The sequence below is a fragment of the Lobosporangium transversale genome, assembly GCF_002105155.1.
Source record: "Lobosporangium transversale strain NRRL 3116 chromosome Unknown BCR41scaffold_50, whole genome shotgun sequence".
NCBI lineage: Eukaryota > Fungi > Mortierellomycota > Mortierellomycetes > Mortierellales > Mortierellaceae > Lobosporangium > Lobosporangium transversale.
Window position 1 is genome coordinate 137,039 of NW_019029028.1, and position 17,742 is coordinate 154,780.

General features: G+C 40.6%; 10 protein-coding genes across 10 annotated transcripts; 5 read left to right on the forward strand and 5 right to left on the reverse strand.

Moving 5' to 3' along the window:
• Positions 1–1,206: 1,206 nt before the first annotated feature.
• BCR41DRAFT_361723 (B18 subunit of NADH:ubiquinone oxidoreductase) lies at positions 1,207–2,118 on the reverse strand. The gene is made up of 2 exons (XM_022025592.1): positions 1,885–2,118; positions 1,207–1,346 (listed from the first exon to the last, which is right to left on the reverse strand). Exons 1-2 carry the CDS (start codon positions 2,049–2,051, stop codon positions 1,289–1,291), a joined length of 225 nt encoding a protein of 74 aa, XP_021877092.1. The 5' UTR covers positions 2,052–2,118; the 3' UTR covers positions 1,207–1,288.
• Positions 2,119–2,225: 107 nt separating this feature from the next.
• Positions 2,226–3,842, forward strand: BCR41DRAFT_389554 (MAGE family-domain-containing protein). The gene is made up of 7 exons (XM_022028135.1): positions 2,226–2,260; positions 2,365–2,394; positions 2,497–2,767; positions 2,935–3,063; positions 3,157–3,303; positions 3,394–3,617; positions 3,710–3,842. The coding sequence occupies exons 1-7, from the start codon at positions 2,258–2,260 to the stop codon at positions 3,788–3,790; spliced, it is 885 nt and encodes a 294-aa protein (XP_021877093.1). The 5' UTR covers positions 2,226–2,257; the 3' UTR covers positions 3,791–3,842.
• A 108-nt stretch (positions 3,843–3,950) lies between these two features.
• Positions 3,951–6,469, forward strand: BCR41DRAFT_361726 (hypothetical protein). The gene is made up of 5 exons (XM_022025593.1): positions 3,951–4,287; positions 4,381–5,201; positions 5,329–5,386; positions 5,459–5,629; positions 5,721–6,469. The coding sequence occupies exons 1-5, from the start codon at positions 4,131–4,133 to the stop codon at positions 6,413–6,415; spliced, it is 1,902 nt and encodes a 633-aa protein (XP_021877094.1). The 5' UTR covers positions 3,951–4,130; the 3' UTR covers positions 6,416–6,469.
• Positions 6,470–6,632: 163 nt separating this feature from the next.
• On the forward strand, positions 6,633–7,571 carry BCR41DRAFT_425467 (hypothetical protein). The gene is made up of 4 exons (XM_022030590.1): positions 6,633–6,823; positions 6,940–7,015; positions 7,112–7,160; positions 7,306–7,571. The coding sequence occupies exons 1-4, from the start codon at positions 6,782–6,784 to the stop codon at positions 7,355–7,357; spliced, it is 219 nt and encodes a 72-aa protein (XP_021877095.1). The 5' UTR covers positions 6,633–6,781; the 3' UTR covers positions 7,358–7,571.
• BCR41DRAFT_361729 (hypothetical protein) lies at positions 7,557–9,228 on the reverse strand. The gene is made up of 2 exons (XM_022025594.1): positions 9,139–9,228; positions 7,557–9,048 (listed from the first exon to the last, which is right to left on the reverse strand). The coding sequence occupies exon 2, from the start codon at positions 8,891–8,893 to the stop codon at positions 7,601–7,603; it is 1,293 nt and encodes a 430-aa protein (XP_021877096.1). The 5' UTR covers positions 8,894–9,048; positions 9,139–9,228; the 3' UTR covers positions 7,557–7,600.
• Positions 9,229–9,384: 156 nt separating this feature from the next.
• On the forward strand, positions 9,385–10,706 carry BCR41DRAFT_425469 (FRG1-like family-domain-containing protein; the record flags this gene model as incomplete). Its single annotated transcript, XM_022030591.1, has 4 exons — positions 9,385–9,521; positions 9,654–9,718; positions 9,844–10,468; positions 10,559–10,706. The coding sequence occupies exons 1-4, from the start codon at positions 9,460–9,462 to the stop codon at positions 10,704–10,706; spliced, it is 900 nt and encodes a 299-aa protein (XP_021877097.1). The 5' UTR covers positions 9,385–9,459.
• A 132-nt stretch (positions 10,707–10,838) lies between these two features.
• BCR41DRAFT_341343 (FK506-binding protein 2 precursor) lies at positions 10,839–11,715 on the reverse strand. Its single transcript, XM_022022235.1, has 3 exons — positions 11,572–11,715; positions 11,271–11,435; positions 10,839–11,136 (listed from the first exon to the last, which is right to left on the reverse strand). Exons 1-3 carry the CDS (start codon positions 11,657–11,659, stop codon positions 10,913–10,915), a joined length of 477 nt encoding a protein of 158 aa, XP_021877098.1. The 5' UTR covers positions 11,660–11,715; the 3' UTR covers positions 10,839–10,912.
• Positions 11,716–11,910: 195 nt separating this feature from the next.
• On the reverse strand, positions 11,911–14,435 carry BCR41DRAFT_327595 (exocyst complex component Sec6-domain-containing protein). The gene is made up of 2 exons (XM_022021660.1): positions 14,044–14,435; positions 11,911–13,922 (listed from the first exon to the last, which is right to left on the reverse strand). The coding sequence occupies exons 1-2, from the start codon at positions 14,353–14,355 to the stop codon at positions 11,976–11,978; spliced, it is 2,259 nt and encodes a 752-aa protein (XP_021877099.1). The 5' UTR covers positions 14,356–14,435; the 3' UTR covers positions 11,911–11,975.
• A 135-nt stretch (positions 14,436–14,570) lies between these two features.
• On the forward strand, positions 14,571–15,692 carry BCR41DRAFT_361736 (AP-2 complex subunit sigma). Its single transcript, XM_022025595.1, has 4 exons — positions 14,571–14,802; positions 14,904–15,056; positions 15,169–15,342; positions 15,451–15,692. The coding sequence occupies exons 1-4, from the start codon at positions 14,800–14,802 to the stop codon at positions 15,547–15,549; spliced, it is 429 nt and encodes a 142-aa protein (XP_021877100.1). The 5' UTR covers positions 14,571–14,799; the 3' UTR covers positions 15,550–15,692.
• Positions 15,693–15,818: 126 nt separating this feature from the next.
• Positions 15,819–17,195, reverse strand: BCR41DRAFT_400535 (centromere-associated protein K-domain-containing protein; the record flags this gene model as incomplete). The annotated part of the gene is made up of 4 exons (XM_022029148.1): positions 15,819–16,022; positions 16,159–16,508; positions 16,599–16,677; positions 16,806–17,195. 4 exons carry the CDS (start codon positions 17,193–17,195, stop codon positions 15,819–15,821), a joined length of 1,023 nt encoding a protein of 340 aa, XP_021877101.1.
• Between the last annotated feature and the right edge of the window lie 547 nt (positions 17,196–17,742).

A 17,742-nucleotide genomic window follows, 5' to 3' on the forward strand; every position in this document is an offset into this window, starting at 1 on the left:
TTATTTTGCTTAACCAATTTGGGTTTCAAATAATGCTGCCATCGATCCTTACATTCTTGTATAGAGTGACCAAGCTGGGAGGAGATCTTGATCCATATTCGTTGCTTCTTGAGGATATCCAATTGCATGTGCTCCATAATAAAGTCTGTCAGTTGAGCATCTTGTTTTTTGGTCCATCGACGAAGATTTTTCAGGAGCAACGAATGTTGAAACTGCAACTGTTCCGGTGTGAATCGATTTTGAAAGACTGATCGCGCCATATCTTCCCAATCCACTACTGCATGATTTTGTGCATCGAAACACGTCTCATCACCATCATCCTTGTCTCTGCTCTGATTCTTGGCATTAAGTTGATCTTTATGCTGAGAGTCCTGGCGGTTGTAATGGCTATTAAGATAGTCTTGTAAAAGCTTCTGATCTCGTTTTCGAAAATTATCAGGGCTTGCATGACCAGGATGATATTCCTTAGGAAGCCTGAAGGGTTGCTGCGCGATTCTGTACCAATGTTCCTCACATGATATGGCTGAGATTTGAACAAAACTTGACTTCTCAGAGAGAATTGGTATTGAAGTTGAGGTTGCAGTAGAAGCTGCCATTTTAGTCATTTCGGTAGCGATCTCCCCCCAAGGTCTGGATTGCAAGACTAATTCTCTTAATCGAGCAGAGAGCTCTGGGGTCCAATATTTTGTCAATTCTGGCACAATTACTGCATAATAACGGCGGCTGCAAGTGGTTGGAACTAAATTGAGGGATTTGCCAATGGAATTCCAAGTATGGCCCTGTTGACGAAGTTGATGGATCGCAGCATCGAGCTCTGGTGTCCAGCTAATGACTGTGCGAGGCTTGCGAGGCTTGCAAGGTTTTCTTTGAGTGTTCGAAGAGTAGTAGTCATGGGTACATTCAATTCTGTCGAGAATGTCACTGATGCTGTTGCTGTTATTGTCTTCACTGCTATGTGCAGCAACACGAGTTGAAAAAGATGGGAAGGTTGTAGAAGTGCTGCTACTTTTGCTATGTTTGAGACGAAATATAATATCGACATGAAATGAAGCACATGGAAAGACAATGTCCGTATGCTTTGCAAGCCTGATGGGCAACACCAAGGACGACAGAAAGACCCCTCGCCGCATAACAGAAGCCATTGACATGGAAGAAGAGAGTAATTCATGTAAAAAGTCAAAAAGAACAGGGGCATGAAGAGGAAAACGGTCACTTCGGAATCTGAGTGTTAATTTTATTGTCTAGTGGTGTGATTCTTCAAGATCTTGGTCTTAATCTTGACCTTTATTTACTCTTCGGCAGCCTCGCGCTTCTTGTCCTCTGCAGCTTTCATTCTGCGGATATAACTATTAATAGGAGATAAGGTGTAGTATATATCATTTCGATATTAGATAACAGCAGAAGAAAAAATACCACTAAACGTAATGGCGATCAAATCCAGCCTTTTTTTTTCTTATTTTTTGAAATAAAGCAATTTGGGTTGGATAATGTATTGATTAACGCGCTCCTAAAAACCAAGCAGTAGAGAGTCGCCGCCATTGACATGTGTAGCAAGCAATTGCTCACTATCCGCAAAAGTTCTTTTTCAACAAATATTGCTTGATTGAATGAAGTATTAACTGCAAATCCACGTTTATCCCTGATACCCAATGTCGTAGAAAGCAATAGTAGCTCATGCTGAGACCGGATTCAACAGCTTCCCGGTCAGGAAGTGTGTTAGGTATGCATATTCCTAGGGAAATATCCTGTCTATTGACTGAATCGTTGCTGTGCAAAGTTTCATTTTTGCAATAATTTTCAATTTGAAGTATCCATGTACTGTACGCTGCGTGTTGTGTGTTGCATGTCAATGTCATTGATAAAGAATGGAAATCTCATCCTTACTCATCGTATTGGCACTTTTCATAGACATGGCGTTCATCTTGACACTTGAATGGCAAGTAATAGGTCTCAGAGCGGCACTTGTTGAGGGGGATCAACAAGTCGGCGCAAAAGTCGCGGTAGCCCAAAGGTAGACGGGCATCCTGCATTTCCTTCTGTGTGGCAGGCATTGATTTTCAAAGTGTAGTCGAGTTGTGCAATGAAAGAAGCAGATGGAGGTAAAGCTTCTATTATCAGTAAAGCAAAGATTGTTTATTTCTTCCGAACTGAAATTCGTCGCCGAGTGGCTTGGCTTTCACTTTAAATTCTTTAAATTGCTACTATTTTCTCCAAGGATTCATTTAGTTCTTGACTTTCACGGAAAAATTTAGCAGCCATGGTATGCGGCGCGGAGACATCGTGATTTGATGATGGACCTTGGGCATTGAGGAAATTCTTTTCACGCATCGAACTAACACCGTTACTGGATCTATTGACATTTAGGCCGACCGGCGGAGACGCGTTGTGATTGATGTAAAGGAAAAACAGACAAAGCTTGCTATTGTTATTTTTTTATATACTCTATATCTTTGCCCTTCTTTTCTGATCTTACTCCTCTTGTCTGTGCTATCCCAGGACGATGAAAATTATACATCAAAAGCTTCCAATAAGCGCGGTGCATCCACTAATGGCCAATCCTCAGGATCACTGAAGCGAACAATGAGAGACGACGACAGCGACCAGGATTCAGACCATCAAGCGTCAGCATCATCGCGTTCAGCAGGACTCAGAAATGGCGCGGATATACCTCCAGAAGATTTCGAAAGACTTGTCAAAGATGTAGTACGCCTGGCAATCTTCACATCTCATTCTGAACAAGCTCTAAAAAGAGAGGATATAAAAAATGGTAAAGCACGAGAGAGCACCAACTCAAATAAGCTTTTCCCCCTCGGTTTTTAACTTTGTCATGAGACACAGTGCTGCCTGTTTTCTTTTTTTTCTTTTTTTTTTTTTTTTCCTACGGCCCAGTTAATCATAATCTATGTTTTTTTTGTCTTTTGGGATAAAATTTAGTGTTGAATGACCACACAAGACTATTTGACGTTGTTATCCAAAAAGCTCAGGAGAGACTTCGGGATGTATTTGGAATGGAGATGGTAGAACTCTCAACAAAGGGCCGTACTAAGAATGCAAATGAGAAGGGTAGGACATTTAAGCTTTTCCTTCGTGTACAATGATGGGAATTTCTTGTAATGCATAATAACGGATTTCTTGCTCGTCTTTATCTTTTTCAAGGAACCAAAACATATATGCTCAAGAATATCCTTCCGGTAGATCTCATTACAGCTGATGTCATTGACTGGGGACAGGAGCTCGAAGATATTGGACTATTGATGGTTATTTTAAGCCTGATCATGGTTCGCCAAGGAGCTATTTATGAGAGTATGTGTTTGGAGATAGTGTGTATATGGAACCACACGCCTGTTTTCGCTTTTACTAAAGTTTTGTTCTTTAACATCTACATAAACACAGGTGCACTGATGTCTCATTTTCGGAGACTGTTGCTTTTAGAGGATAACTCTCCTTTTGGAGATATTCATAAGAAATTGGACATTTTAATTCGGAAGCGGTACCTAGAAAAATTCAAGTTAGAACATATGGATGATTCTGGAGAAAAGGTCGAGATGGAGTATCGGTGGGGTGCACGCGCCAGGATTGAGGTCCCAGAAATGAATGTTGTGAAGTTTATACAAGAGGTAACATGATTTTTATTTAATATTTGTGTAAATTTTATTTTTTTAAGCTGGTGTTAATTCGGCGTGTGTAATTTTTGTGCTCCTGTGGCTAGGTATTTGGTCGTGAAGCTCCATTAGAGCTAGAGTCAAGCATTATGAAGGCTGCTGGTATCAAAGCCAAGGATGCTGCTTAATATCGATAAACGCGCTGCTATTTTTCTATTAATTTGTATAATTATGAATTATGTACCATAATAAATGTTTTCATTCATGGCAGCCACGGTTCGTCATACACGTTCATGTCTGTGCAACTGTTTAAGTTTCAAAACCGTGGAACATTCCTATTCAAGGCAACTTTGTTCCATTTCAAAAGGCAGCTCAATCTAACTCATCCCCATTTCATTTAACTTCATTATCATACACCCTTCGGGCTTTTTATTGCTTGTGAAAGTCGATTTATCCATCGCCTTCATTCTGTCCATTCTGTGATTCTACATCATTAGCCAACCTGAAACACGTTTGTCGCTTGCAGCAATGAAATACCACTGCAATGGAGGTCTTTTTATACTGATAATTCTGCTCAGTCTATTAGATGGTCTACATGCTCAACCAGAGTTGAGTGCCACACCAGGGCCAATCCTTTCCACACAGACCATATCCATTCTTGGCGATGAACTCTATCTGCACGGAGGTATATTAAAAATGCGCCAATGAAAAAAAAAAAGTTTCTATTGTCCTTGAGACTAATTCTTGAAAAAAATATGCTTTTCTATTCAATCTTTAGGATCGCGGTCTGATACGTTTCTTGAATCCAACTGTTCATCGGAATTTTGGCGTTTGCGTCTCGGTCGACAAACATCATGGAACTTGTCAAGCATTGCCTGGGAAACTGTCCCACTTAGAGAAGACTCAAATACACTCCCGCCTGTTTCCGGCATGGGGCTCAAAACAATGATAATCCCTTTCAATAACACAATATCGCTAGTTAATGGGACCTCGAACATGGTACAGAACGCTTCGCCTTATATGGTAGAGTTTGGGAGAGCAGGATGCGCAGACGATAATGATCGACAAGAGAGTGAGCAGGGAGCAGATGCTAAGCCTTGGATTGGATTTAACATTTACAACCCAGTTATGAATACTTGGGAGAGCATTGACATCGTCAATACAACAGTTAACCTAGGATTCAACACCACAGCAGCTCTTGAAGTAGGCAACTTCCTTTCACCAACAGTTGCTGTTGATTATGTGAAATTTGCATGGTATATTATTCTTCAAAGTACCGTACCTTTGCGGCAAGTGATTCTGCGTAAGGATTTGGCCACGTTGACAACCTTCATGAGTGAACTCGATCTCCCAGATAGTCCATCAACGCTATTCCCTACACAGCTACTGTACGAAGGGTGGAGCGTCGTTAGTATCTTGAATGAAAATGCTCCATTTGTAGACAAAGGCGTGGCTACCATTGTAAGGGATCAGATCATCATTATCTCTGGAACTGCCAACTCTTTTACTCCCGGTGATGCCGATAAAGCAGAGCTACGAGGCTGTGATCACGCTTACATCTTCTCAACCGTGAGAGGCAGCTGGGCTCGGCAGGATTTAGTAAGTAAAATCTAATTTTGTTATGTATGTGCAACGCTTAGTATTGGTCATATAATTTGAAAAAAAAAAAAAAAAAAAAAAAAAAAAAACGTTGACTAACCCTGCTACTATTATATACCTCGAGCAGACTGTAATGGGCGACAATGATTTCCCAGAAACACGCGAGAAGGCAGCCTTTCTAGCAGGTAAATCTCTTCAACGTGTTAGATATGCATTTCAATATATATTTTTTACTCATACTTCTTTATGGTCTCTAGTTGGTAGCAAGATATATATGCACGGGGGTGTCAAGCCGTATCAGACCGTGCTGAACGACCTTTGGGTATTGGATACTGATCAATGGGCCTGGACGCGCGCACCTGATGGACCAGGTCCCCGTGCGGATCACACTTTGCTCCAGTATCATGAATACCTTCTTGCAGTCTCAGGTACACTTTTATTGAATATCCAAAAAAAAAAAAAAAAAAAAAAAAAAAACATGCATTTTAGAGATAAGTCCTGACACTTCTATTTTACTAGGATTTGACATGGGTCGCAATGTTCCGGTCACTTCAGTGTTGCCTATTATGGCTTACGACACTAATGCCACAGCCTGGACAGATATTATCCGCCCTACTATAGATGAAGAGACGAGCTTTGTTACGAACATCACACGGGCTGCTATCATCATTGGTACTATTATCTTCGGCATGATTTTGCTGTTCATTGCTGGTTCAACGCAATATCTCCGGAAATGGAATCAGCGTAACTATGTGAAGGTGGCTGAGAACTATGAGCTGGATGACCAACAAGTGAGAACAGGTCAGAATCTTCCTTCGATTTTGAAAAAGAAATACATATCACAGGATGGTGGTGACCATAACGCCAAGTATTCCAAAGGACATGGCAAAGACAGGGACCAGGGTAAACGCCGAAAATCACAGGCCCAAGTTATTTTTGAGGATGAAGAAGGCGAATATAATGATGATGATGGATATACTGGGGATGAAGGTGATGACTCCTTTAGCGACGACAGTAGCGGTGGCCAGAAGGTTCAAAAGGTGTCACTACTGTCGCGACCGCAAGCAAACCTGACTTCACGAGTGCCAAAGCGGGTGCGTATTGCTGAACATGTGGACCAGAGTGACGACATTGAGGACGAACATTCAGAGGAAGTTGAAAACGAAGAAGGGCAAGTCATTGTCCAAATGCCATCCGACATGCCTGTCGAGTGAAAATATATATATAAAAGCCTGTACAATAAATAAATCCTCATTAAATATCTCATCAGGAGTGCTGTACATAGAAGCATTGGGAAATGGGTATGGGTATCTGTTTATGGAAAAGTGCGCAAGTTGGTGCCTAAAAGTCGATTTTTCTGCCAAGGCACTGCATATTAAAGTTTGTTTGTGGAGGCAATTGAATTTCAAAATGGAAACACACGCGCATCATCTCAATCTCACTAATTCAGAAAGTGATAGATAGAATTTAAGTACAATTTCGTAAGAGTGTTCGCTTTCTTTCCTTCTTTTTCAACAACAAACTTTTTCCCACTTCTTATTCATTCCTTTAAACCTCTTCACTTTCTATTGTCCTTCACAATGCATCCATCACACATATACTCCGGAGGATTTGTTGGCTTGGTAAAGAAGCGGCAAAACAGCACTCGTTCTTGTTATATGTACTTTTTTTTTTCTCACGTTCGTCTCAATGAGTAAACTAACAACGAATGAGTCTTCATGGAATTCGCGCTCTCTAGATCGTTTTTATTCTCGATTTAATTGCCATTTTCGAGGTTATCAACTCGCACCGCAGTGTCACTTCCAAGCTGCTCTGTAAGCTATACATGTCCTTTTTGGCTTTTTTTTTTTTTTTTTTTTTTTTTGGCGTAATTAGCTATTTCTAACGCTGCTATTGTCCCATATCTATAGGGTCTCTTCTCATCTTCTTATTCCCTATCTTGGGGCTCATTCTTTACTTGTAAGTATTTCCTTTCTCGCTTGCATAAACACTGGGAATGCGTAAACACAAGGACTGACAAATGTATTACTGTTAGCTGTGTGTTATACCAACAACTAACGTTTTTTTTTTTTTTTTTTTTTTTTTTTTTCCACAATCTTTTTAGCTTATTCGGAGGCCGTGAGGAGCATAGCTCTGGCTATGAAGTTGTTGCTTAATATAAGAAATCATGAAGCGAGGATACGACGGAGTATTTTCTAGTTCTGGCGTTTGTAATATTTCAATTACATCCTGTTGACAAGACATCACCTTACCGCACCATCAACCTAAATGCACTAAATGAACTACATACAGCAGTATGCAGCTTCAGGCTGACTAATTTTCCAATAAACATATCGAAAGTTTATAATAAATATCGACGGACAGCACCAGGAGCCATGTATTTTTATTCCTCACGAGCTTTAGAACCAAAAACTAACTGAAAAGCTTATTGAGAGAGACCGAATATAATGCCACCATTGAAAGGGAATATAGAGCAGATCTCCTGGCTCGAGGATTGCATCCACGTACTTTGCTTCTGTAAATCGTGGATGTTTTTCTAAATCTGGATTTTCAACATTGACTTGGCTTGTATTGTTCAGCATACTACGTTCTTGTTGTTCTTGGCCATCATCATCATGTGTCTTCTCTTCACCCTCATTTACTGTTTGACGCTGTATCTCTTTCCCTGTTGATTCGAAAGTTCCATAAGGATATAGTTTTGACGTCTCTTCTGGTGAATACAATCGGACGTACTTTCGACCCACTACTTGTGCAAGCAGATTATGATACGGGTCTGTATGCATAGGTGATACTGTTTCTTTGGGGCCAAACCATGCATTTAATAGCACATCATCTGGTGGATGATACCCCTGTTGTTCATTGACATCAATCAAACAGTAGTCCGGAATATCTACATCTCTCCTGAGTCGTGGTATCTGGTCAAATAAATCATGCTGAGCTAAATAGCCAATCTGTCTCTGGCTCTTCTGATTCCGTAGCTGTCGGCGCTCACTATCATCGTCATGATTTGTATCAGAGCTAAATCCATTAGGAGTGATAATATACTGCTCAATGAACTCTCGAACAGTTACCAATTTTTGTGTCCATTGCTCATCAGTGTATTGGTTGCCAATTTCGATCGGAACAAGTCGATCAGGCCCTGCTTGACAAATCGAATCCAAGTGTGTCCATCGCGACCTCGCTCGCCAGTGGTCAATAGCTCCTGTGATGATAAGGGGCGTTGCGCCGGAAGGATTATGGACATGGTCACGAAAGACATCAAATGCTGGAAGGTGGACACGAGGAATAGGACATTTAATCACAGGACTAGATTCTGGGTCAAAATCCTCTTCTAGTTTCACAGAAGAAAGCCTTGCTTTCTTTTGACGCTTGTGAGGTGATGGTAGAGCTTGCTCCCTCTCCTCGATCTTGACCTCGATAGCTTCGATCAGGTCGTACAGAAGAGGCTTTCGACCATGTCCACATGCTCCAGCCATGATAAGGACGTTATCGCAGGCCGTGATTGCCATACGGAGTGGTGCTAGTGATTCCCTATACAGTATATCTGCTCCATCATTGCCCGTAATGGGTGTTTCATGAAGGCAACACAGCGCGAAGGCTTTGAGTATCCCCGCATCAGAGTACATCTCGCGCCAGCAACGTGGAACTTCGCGGTAAGGATATGCATGAAGCATTTCACGCCCATAATCCATCAAATTGTCTGATAGGATAATTAAATCGTGAATTGGGTTTGAGGAGGCCGTAGAATCATTTTCATTGTCATTGCTGAAAAAAATCTTCCCGAAAAGTGTTCTCGCGCTGAGTAGTGTCTTGAAAGTAGCATGCCCACAATTTCCACTCGTGATTTCTATTAAATGATACTTACACTTATTAGTAGGGAGGCGCTGGATTATATTTCATGGTGTAATTTGATTTTATTATTATTGTCTGCTCTTACCAGAGATAGAATTGGACCATCGGTCCTCGAAGCTCGCTGCAAGCTCTCTAAGTTTGAGGTGGAATCCAGAGAGAGATTCGTTTAAAGACGATTGTTCTGACATTTGATTGTAAGGAAATGACAGAGCATAAGTCCAGAAATCAATTTTTAATGGGCGATTATTAATTAGTGAGTGATCATGTAATCGTATAATAACTAGTGCCCTTTTAATAAAGAAATTTAAAAAAAGCAACAAGATGCCATGTTGAACCCTCTTTTTACTTTTTTTGCATTAAAACGCTCAGGATTTCAACAGTTCATTCCGCAAGCGCCACCATCACCATGCCAGACGAGTATGCAGTCAAGAAATCTAAACTTACCTTCAAAGGCGATAGTACGAAAACGTATGATTTGATATAATTGTGAATGAATGTAAAGTAATAAGGAAAAGACAATAAATATGATAACAACATTCAATCATATTCAAATTCTACTATACTATACAAACCATGATTACTTGATCGCACGGTTTCTAGGAAAAAGAAAAAGAGAAAAGCAGAAGACGATGCCAAGGATGAAGATAAAAACACCGATGCCGATGGTACCCTTATTAATTGAATCAGGAATTATGAACTACGATATGGTTGTTTTGACAAAAAAAGTCTCTTTCATCTTTGATCAATTAAACTGAATATGCTTGGATATTGTCTCACTCCCGAAATGTAGGTTGGGTCCCTGTCAAGTCTTTGAACGATCTTGGTGGTCCTATCTTCTTGACATTTTCATCAGACCCGCCTTCATGTCTCGCGATCGATGGCAATACCTCTAAAGTTATCATGAGGCCACTTGAAGCATCACAACCAGAAACTGAAGATGATGGAGACGCACCAGGGCCTCCCGCAAAGCCTATTTCTTTTGAATCTGCAGAACCGACTGCTGTCAATCAAGTTTTCGTAGTGACTATGATTCCGGATTCGGATAGATTGACGCTTAAAACATACAACGGTAAATACCTCAGTTCTGACAAATTTGGGATTGTTACTGCGGATGCGGAGGCAATTGGAATTCAAGAAGAATGGACGGTGCTTATTAAAGCGGATGAAGAAGAAGGCGGGATTTGTCTTCAGAGTCACTATGGCAAATTCCTCAGTGTGGATGAGGTCGCAGCAATGGAGAGCCAAGGCCGTGGTGGTGGAAATGGCAGTGGATTAGGATATCAGATCAGAGCTGATTCGGATGCGATAGGGTTCTGCGAACTCTTCCAAGCTAAGATTCAGGCAAGATATCGAAAGAAGGCGAAGAAATCCAATGAGATGAAGATCTCAGCAAAAGATTATGAATTAGAACAAAGGTAAAAAAAAAAAAAGAGCCACCATCTTCACCCTTCAAAAAGCCTCTCAGCAAGCTGACTCGATCTTTTATCTTCCTCTCTCATACCTAGTCGTAAGTTCCAGACATGGAACCATGGTCGCGTAATAGTTTCGAACGAGAGCTTGAAAGAACTAAATAAGGCCAAGAAGGAAGGTCGTTTTTCGGAAGCTTTACTCGACCGCAGAGAAAAACTCAAATCAGATCGTTACTGCAAATAAAATTACAAAAAAAAACTTTCCAACAAGATTAAGGCTCCCTTCCACAATCTTTATATTATTTAACATAAAAATGCCTTCACTTCCTTAATATACATTCGCTAGAATCACTTTGGTAAAGTTGAATTGAATAACATCGCACTTTCTTTAATATTTTTTTACGAAAAAGGCTACGCTGAATGGCTTTTTTTTTACTCAGTTTATCAAATTTACAACTCATCCTTAGTATCTTCAGATGACTTGTCACTTTCTTCATCGCTCTTCTTCCCGTCCTTTCCAACGCCATTGAGTTCCAAAAGCTCAACCTCAAAGACTAAAGCAGAGTTGGCCGGAATATGTGCACCTGCTGCGCGATCGCCATATGCCAAATCAGAAGGAATGATCAACTTCCTCTTCTCGCCCACGCACATTCCACGCAGTCCTTGGTCCCAGCCTAAATTTACCATGAAGGAGAGAATAATGAATTGGTCAATAATGTAGAGGCAGGAACTCACTTCGATCACCAAGATAAAATGTTATAAGTCCTGCTTATGAACGGGTATATATGCATTGGTCTGATTATTTTACCTTGGATAACACTTCCTTCACCAAGGTTGAAAGTGAAAGGTCCACGACCGATAGAGGTATCGAATTGCTTGCCATTAGACCACAGAGTACCAGTATAATCCATGGAAAGCAAATCACCATCCTTACTCTTGACGCAGTTAGGATCCGGGTTTCTAGCCTTGATGCCTATTCAAGGTGGAGTATTTATATTTATATTTGATTTTTTTAAGTTAATCAATTGGAAAGGTTATAGTTAATGCTTTACCATAGCTCTCCGCCATTAGGAAATAGATAGTATATATATACAAAATATCTTTATTACCAATCTGAAGCTTTGTTGGAGGAGCCTTCTCCGCAGAAATGTGAGAAGCGAGCAAGAATACGGCAATGGCAGCAATCGCGTAACGCATGGTCAATGAATGTAAGTATAAATGAGGATGAGAAAGAAATAAATTGAGGAAGCTCGTTGGCTTATTTTATCTGTTGCACACACAACACACAAAATGAAACAGAACTTGACTTGTGCTCTTTTGATTTGTGGAGAGAAAATGTCAATCAGAGATTAAAATATGAATTCACACAAAGCGGAGTATGGATTATGTGCGCTTCATAGATGTCTAGATATCAGGCTGTATGAATACATCTTCATTGGAGCATGGCTGGCTGATAGAGCTTTTTATAAGATAGGTTGCATACTTTTATGTCTATGTTAGAGGGAACTTTTTTTTACTGTTTAACTTTGCTAAAGATAGTGGGTGTACGTGCCGCATCAATGGGATCCTTATCTTTAAATTTCTCTTTAATAGGCTCCATGATCTCCTTGATACTGGATCTGTCCAAGTCATCCCGCTTTGCTAGGATGACCTCTACTAATGAGATGGGCAAGTCGTGATAGACGCGCTTCATCGAATAAAAGTTGAGATATGCAGTCTTTTTGGAGCTACATGCAAACTTGTGTAGTTGTTCGATCGCATCGAAATCCTCTTGTAGATCGTTGATCGGTTTGTACATTTCAAAGAATCTGAAAACTGACGCGCGATCTTGTTCTAATCGGTCAATACATGCTGGATACTTGAGTTTGGCCCCACTATTGCGTAGAGCATCAATCTGCGCGATCATCACGCGTTCCAACATCCAATCCACCAACTTTTTGAACATATATTCGTTCAAATGTGCCCTGAAATCATCATTATAGTCTTTCAGAGTCTCTACAATTTGGCCCATAGGGTCATCATCGTACCATTGGGACAAGTGCAACTTGCTAAAAGGTCCTTTGATGTCGTTGAAGACTAAATCCAAAAGCGAATTGGCGCCGTGTGTCGCTACATCAAAGAAATCATCCATACACTCGTTCAACGAGTCCCTTACTGACTCGAAAGTCTTGTGGTTCTTGATCATGTTCTCGCTTTCTATCCTTCCTAGCACTGTATCCGCAAACTCGGCGCATTTAATTTGATCGTTTGTTGCTGCCATAATGTACTCTGTCAGACCCAAAGGTGCTGTATCAGGTGCCTCCAACTGCTTCTTCACTTCACTTGAGATTAAAGCCTTCCATCTATTTTGGTAATCCTTGATAACACCTATGCATTCCTTGACAACTTGCTCCATCACCATGCTCTGTTGTGAGTCGTCTGCCAGTGTTACCTGTTGATTTACCATTTCAAAAAGTAGATTCGCTGTCTGCATGTGGTAGAAGTTCTCGGCATCCTTTGCAGGTGCCACCTGGCGCTCAACAAACTCCGTGGTTGTGGTCGACATCATGTTGTTGATCCATTTGAAAAGGTTGGTTCTCACTAACTTCAGATACTCATCCAAGAGCCCTTGTTCGTTTCCATCCAATAACTGTGGCTCCAGTAACTCCTCTGTTACTCCTAGCTGATGACTCATGCTGGCATAATATTCTCGAACCCAACGTAATAGGAACAAAATAAGACCTCCGTCAAGATCCGGCAAACTGGCAACCTTGTTGACTAGTTCATATACATGACGGTGATATTCAAGAACAAAGAATGGAAAGATTTTGTAGTTGGAAGGCGAGCGAGGCACCAATTCGTCATACACAAGAGCTAAATCCGGAAACACAAACTCAGTAGCCTCGAGGCACTCTCGAGGTTCCTTGTCCACGCTTTCCAACAACACATTGAACTTTTGCGAAACTTCATCGTGGAGAACATCAAAAAATTTGCTACGTAGTGATTTGATCTCCCGTGGCGGTTTGTCCACCTTCTTGCCTCCAAGTCCCTGCCTAGACGACCGCCGCTCGGTTTTAGGCGCGATAGCTTTAGCATCCGCACTCTCTTCGCTCTCGATAATTTTAATGACTCGAACAATCACAGAACCCTGTTTGTTCTTGATCAATCCAATCATGTTACGTGTCAATTCCCATAAGTACTCCTCAAATTCTTCTATTACTTGATCTAGACGTCCAAAGTATTGCTTCAGTGTGACTTTAACATCCAGGGCTTCGTCCTTGGCCATGTGGAGTGTCGTGTTTCGGAGCTGCTCCAATTTGTATAATTGGTAATGGACCATGAGTAAGTTAGGTGCTGGCCCCACAATATTCTTCTTGTCTTCCCTCAGCATGACCTTAATCCTGTCAAGCTCCTGATGTAGTTCCTGGAAGTTATTGACTAGATCCTGTGTCGCAACAAAGTTCTGATGCGTTTGTGATATCTAGATGCGACGTGCATATATAAAAATTAAAATTAAAAATTAAAATTAACAAAGACGGCATATGTATTTGTAAAGCAAGGCGAATTGTTATTACGAAAAGGAAAATGAAGCTTCGTCATACCTTTCGGATACGTGGATAATCAGTTATCAGTCCTTGTGCATCTTTACACAACGAATCAATATTTTTCATGTTTGTTCTAATACCCAGCACCTGTTCTTTGGTGGTGCCTAGAATATCTAATGCTTCTTTGGTCTCCTCCATCTGGTTCTGGACGCCAATTTTGAGCTGTTGGTCCACAATGGCTTTTTCACGTATAAGCTTTTGTCGAATAGAACTCAGGTTGGAAAGGTCGTCTGGGTGTTTGAGCATGGCTGAGATGATGGCGACCTTGGCGTCCGGAGACAGCGAGATGAAAGACTTTGCATCAACCATGACTGAGGTGCTTCAAGTTTTTTTTTTGTGCCCCTTTGGATGCTTCACAGAGAAAAAAGTTGCGTAAAAAGCTATTCCTGTGCAGAACGATGTAAAAAAACTTCATCAAAAGTCAAGGAGCCATGGGCGTATGAATGCACGTGAGACAATATCATGAAATCTCACAACTGGGAATGTAACATCAAATTTTTGACCTATTTTTGCTTGCAGACAAGGAAGGGTTAAAGCTCCTCCATAAATATTCATTATTGCGCTCTCAACGGCCTACTACCTCAACCTGTGCTTGCATTTCCTCATCTCGTTCATCGTTCGCATCCTCTCTTTGACGACGTTAATTCTACGCTCTGTCTCTTATTCTTTCATTCCCTCATTCTCTTCTTCATTGCTCCTCATCTGTACCATAATTCCTTTCACTCTTGACTACATTTTGAGACTCGACAAACAATGGTAAAGAATAGCTACACAGGAGTTTACGTTGAAAACAAGTAGATCGCATGCAGACAATAATGAAAGCCAATTTCTGATGGGGACATCGCCATTTTCTGCAGATTCGTTTCATTTTAGTTCAGAATCGTCAGGGCAAGACTCGGCTGTCAAAATGGTATGCACCATATGAAGATGACGAGAAACTAAAGCTCAAAGGCGAGGTACATCGCCTTGTGGCACCCAGGGATCAGAAATACCAGTCCAACTTTGTAGAGGTACAACAAAAAAAAAACTATCTTCGTTTCCATACTTCTTGTTTTTCTTGAAACACAAATAACAGTGTTGAAACTGATCTTCTGCTCTATAATCTATAACATTGGCTTCAAGTTCCGTAACTTTAAGATCGTATACCGTCGATATGCAGGTCTTTTCTTTTGTCTATGTGTAGATGCTAATGACAATGAGCTTGCATACTTGGAAGCTATTCATTTCTTTGTGGAGGTCCTTGACGCCTTCTTCGGTAATGTTTGCGAGCTTGATCTCGTCTTCAACTTTTACAAGGTATTCAATCATCTTTGATTCTAGCTGTAATAAAATAATTTAGTTAACTATTCTATAACTGATGTTCTAATGCCATGGTTTATATATATTATGTGTCCTTATATTCAGGTATACTCGATTCTGGATGAGGTCTTTCTCGCTGGCGAGATTGAAGAAACCAGTAAAAACGTGGTTCTCACCCGGCTGGACCACCTTGACAAGCTGTAGGCATGGATAATAATCTACCACTCGTTTAAACAAAGTTATTAAACCCCTTTGGTCGCGAACAACATTATGGTCTAGAAAGTATAAACGTCAGCATAATACCATGCACAAACAACAAAAAGAAAGCTTGACAGCTTATTATGGACATCGATATTGAATTATAAAAAAAAAAAAAAAAAAAATTGAACCTTGCTATAATAATGATGGAAAAAATACACTATTGAATATTTTAATGGTATTATACAAGTACTGGATTTTCTTTTTTACAATGTTCAGGAATAAAAATTGATGAGCCTCAGTTTTTGTGAATCTCGAGGATGCCGGACTGCGATTCCTGCATTGATTAAGTGTTCAATGTGTGGAGGATAGTACTTGCCAGGTACCAAAACGACATAAGGATCTTCTGGCTGACTAACGGATAGATTCATAATGTCCTCGAGTATGTGCTTCAACTCGAATTCTGCTTTTTCGTCGGGCTATAAGCAGTATTGAAGAGATTGATTGGTAACCGCTTGCCCATTACTATACATATACATACACATATAGATAAACGTAAAAAAAAGAAAAGAAAAGAGGAAGAGCAAAGTTTCACTCTCATCCATGTCAACTTACGTCTGGTTGGATCGGGGGATGATGTTTCGCTAAGAAGTGCACCAACTCCTTCATGAGCTCTCCTGTATGATCGCGAAGCTGCTGCAACTTTTGTCGCTCTTGAACTATCTCCTGGTTTATACCGGATTCAACAGATTTTTTGAGGTCTCTGCGCCTTGCCTGCAAAGCGCGATGAATTTCTTTTAGTTCCTTTAATAATTGGTTTTCTGATGCAAGCTCTGCTTTCGTTTCCTCCAATTCCATGCTGAGTCGCGGTGTCATCTGAGCATAGCTCTGGATTGAATCTTGGACCATCCGTCGAACACGCACCTTGGTGACTTCAGGTAGAATATCAGGAGCTGATTCTTGTTCTAGACAAAGTTAATTCGCGGACAAAAAAAAATGAGATCCTTGCGCGTAGAGAATTACATGCATTATAAACACACATATTTGTAACTCACTAGCCCTAATTTTATCGAGTTCAGCTTGCAATCGAATCTCTTCTAGTCGCAGTATTGCTACTTGCTGAGTGTTTAAATGCTTAATTAGAAAGTAGAATAATCAAATAACAAACATTCTTTTTTTTTTTTTTTTTTTTTTTTTTTTACTATATGACTCTGTTTATTCCTTCAGTTCATTTCACAGAGCCCAATTCCGGTTGTACTTACTTGACTCTGTATTGTGCGTCCGCTATTGGATAAAGATGATGAAAACTGCTGTTGATTTTTGACATACTTGTCTTTTAACTGTTGGAGGTGTTCCATTTTCACAATACACCTCTGATACAAAATCTCTCCAGTAGTACGGAGGACATCTTCACGTTCGCGAATATATTCAGGAGCAACCTTTATTTCATGTATTGATTCCGGTAGCGATTGTTGTGGTAATGGTGGTGGTCGTTGACTCTCTCCCACTGAGCCAGAATCAGAACTAAGATGTTGTCTTGCTGCATCAATAACTTGCTTCGTCTCTTTATCTCTTAATGGTAGAATCGTAGAGGCAGATGTATCAGCAAAAATGTGATCTTGAGTGGTGATTCTTGGATCAATTGGATCCATTACTGGTACAAGGCTATTTATACAGAGCTTTCTGGTAATTTTGTAGAAGCATAAAATTATGACTGATCGAATTTCTCGTCCCAAAGGCGCAGCGAATAGCGGCAAAAAGTTAAATGGCCCTTTGACAAGTTGCGAATAATGATTATAAGTCCCGTGATTATTGCGTAGTTTAAGCCACTACTATGCAAAGACAGATCCTTCATGTATTCCACGCATCCATTGTTTCATGGCATTTGTCTCGTCTACAGCAAATTTCTTTTCCATATAATCGAATTTGACCACGTATTACTTTTCTGGAGCCGATCATGATCGACCCTCATACCCTCAAAGTTACGGAACTAAAGGCTGAGCTGACTGCACGTGGCCTTCCTACAAAAGGGCTCAAAAAAGATCTTGTCACGCGTCTTGAGGAAGCCTTAGCAACAGAGGGTACAACTGCTGCACCAGCAGAATCCACTTCAGAACCAGATGTTGCTCCTAAAGATGTGGATGATGAAGGAAACCCTGACATGGCTCACCGCGGGGCTAACCAGGATGAAGATATTAC

What these genes read in the sequence shown, in the direction of transcription:
- BCR41DRAFT_327595 (XM_022021660.1), bottom strand. Translation starts at nt 14,355, where the DNA reads ATGGTTGATGCAAAGTCTTTCATCTCGCTGTCTCCGGACGCCAAGGTC. An exon ending in ATTATCCACGTATCCGAAAG is followed by an intron (nt 13,923 to 14,043) that starts GTATGACGAAGC and finishes CGTCGCATCTAG; the next exon opens with ATATCACAAACGCATCAGAA.
- BCR41DRAFT_361736 (XM_022025595.1), top strand. An exon ending in ACCAGTCCAACTTTGTAGAG is followed by an intron (nt 15,057 to 15,168) that starts GTACAACAAAAA and finishes ATTGGCTTCAAG; the next exon opens with TTCCGTAACTTTAAGATCGT. An exon ending in TCGTCTTCAACTTTTACAAG is followed by an intron (nt 15,343 to 15,450) that starts GTATTCAATCAT and finishes CCTTATATTCAG; the next exon opens with GTATACTCGATTCTGGATGA.
- BCR41DRAFT_425467 (XM_022030590.1), top strand. Translation starts at nt 6,782, where the DNA reads ATGCATCCATCACACATATACTCCGGAGGATTTGTTGGCTTG. An exon ending in CCGGAGGATTTGTTGGCTTG is followed by an intron (nt 6,824 to 6,939) that starts GTAAAGAAGCGG and finishes CGCGCTCTCTAG; the next exon opens with ATCGTTTTTATTCTCGATTT. An exon ending in TTGGGGCTCATTCTTTACTT is followed by an intron (nt 7,161 to 7,305) that starts GTAAGTATTTCC and finishes CAATCTTTTTAG; the next exon opens with CTTATTCGGAGGCCGTGAGG.
- BCR41DRAFT_361726 (XM_022025593.1), top strand. Translation starts at nt 4,131, where the DNA reads ATGAAATACCACTGCAATGGAGGTCTTTTTATACTGATAATTCTGCTC. An exon ending in TGAACTCTATCTGCACGGAG is followed by an intron (nt 4,288 to 4,380) that starts GTATATTAAAAA and finishes TTCAATCTTTAG; the next exon opens with GATCGCGGTCTGATACGTTT. An exon ending in GCTGGGCTCGGCAGGATTTA is followed by an intron (nt 5,202 to 5,328) that starts GTAAGTAAAATC and finishes TACCTCGAGCAG; the next exon opens with ACTGTAATGGGCGACAATGA.
- BCR41DRAFT_389554 (XM_022028135.1), top strand. An exon ending in GGAGACGCGTTGTGATTGAT is followed by an intron (nt 2,395 to 2,496) that starts GTAAAGGAAAAA and finishes GTGCTATCCCAG; the next exon opens with GACGATGAAAATTATACATC. An exon ending in AAGAGAGGATATAAAAAATG is followed by an intron (nt 2,768 to 2,934) that starts GTAAAGCACGAG and finishes GATAAAATTTAG; the next exon opens with TGTTGAATGACCACACAAGA.
- BCR41DRAFT_341343 (XM_022022235.1), bottom strand. Translation starts at nt 11,659, where the DNA reads ATGCGTTACGCGATTGCTGCCATTGCCGTATTCTTGCTCGCTTCTCAC. An exon ending in TCCAACAAAGCTTCAGATTG is followed by an intron (nt 11,436 to 11,571) that starts GTAATAAAGATA and finishes CACCTTGAATAG; the next exon opens with GCATCAAGGCTAGAAACCCG. An exon ending in TGAAGGAAGTGTTATCCAAG is followed by an intron (nt 11,137 to 11,270) that starts GTAAAATAATCA and finishes TGGTAAATTTAG; the next exon opens with GCTGGGACCAAGGACTGCGT.
- BCR41DRAFT_361729 (XM_022025594.1), bottom strand. Translation starts at nt 8,893, where the DNA reads ATGGATTATGGGCGTGAAATGCTTCATGCATATCCTTACCGCGAAGTT.
- BCR41DRAFT_361723 (XM_022025592.1), bottom strand. Translation starts at nt 2,051, where the DNA reads ATGCCTGCCACACAGAAGGAAATGCAGGATGCCCGTCTACCTTTGGGC. An exon ending in GAAAAGTGCCAATACGATGA is followed by an intron (nt 1,347 to 1,884) that starts GTAAGGATGAGA and finishes TCCTATTAATAG; the next exon opens with TTATATCCGCAGAATGAAAG.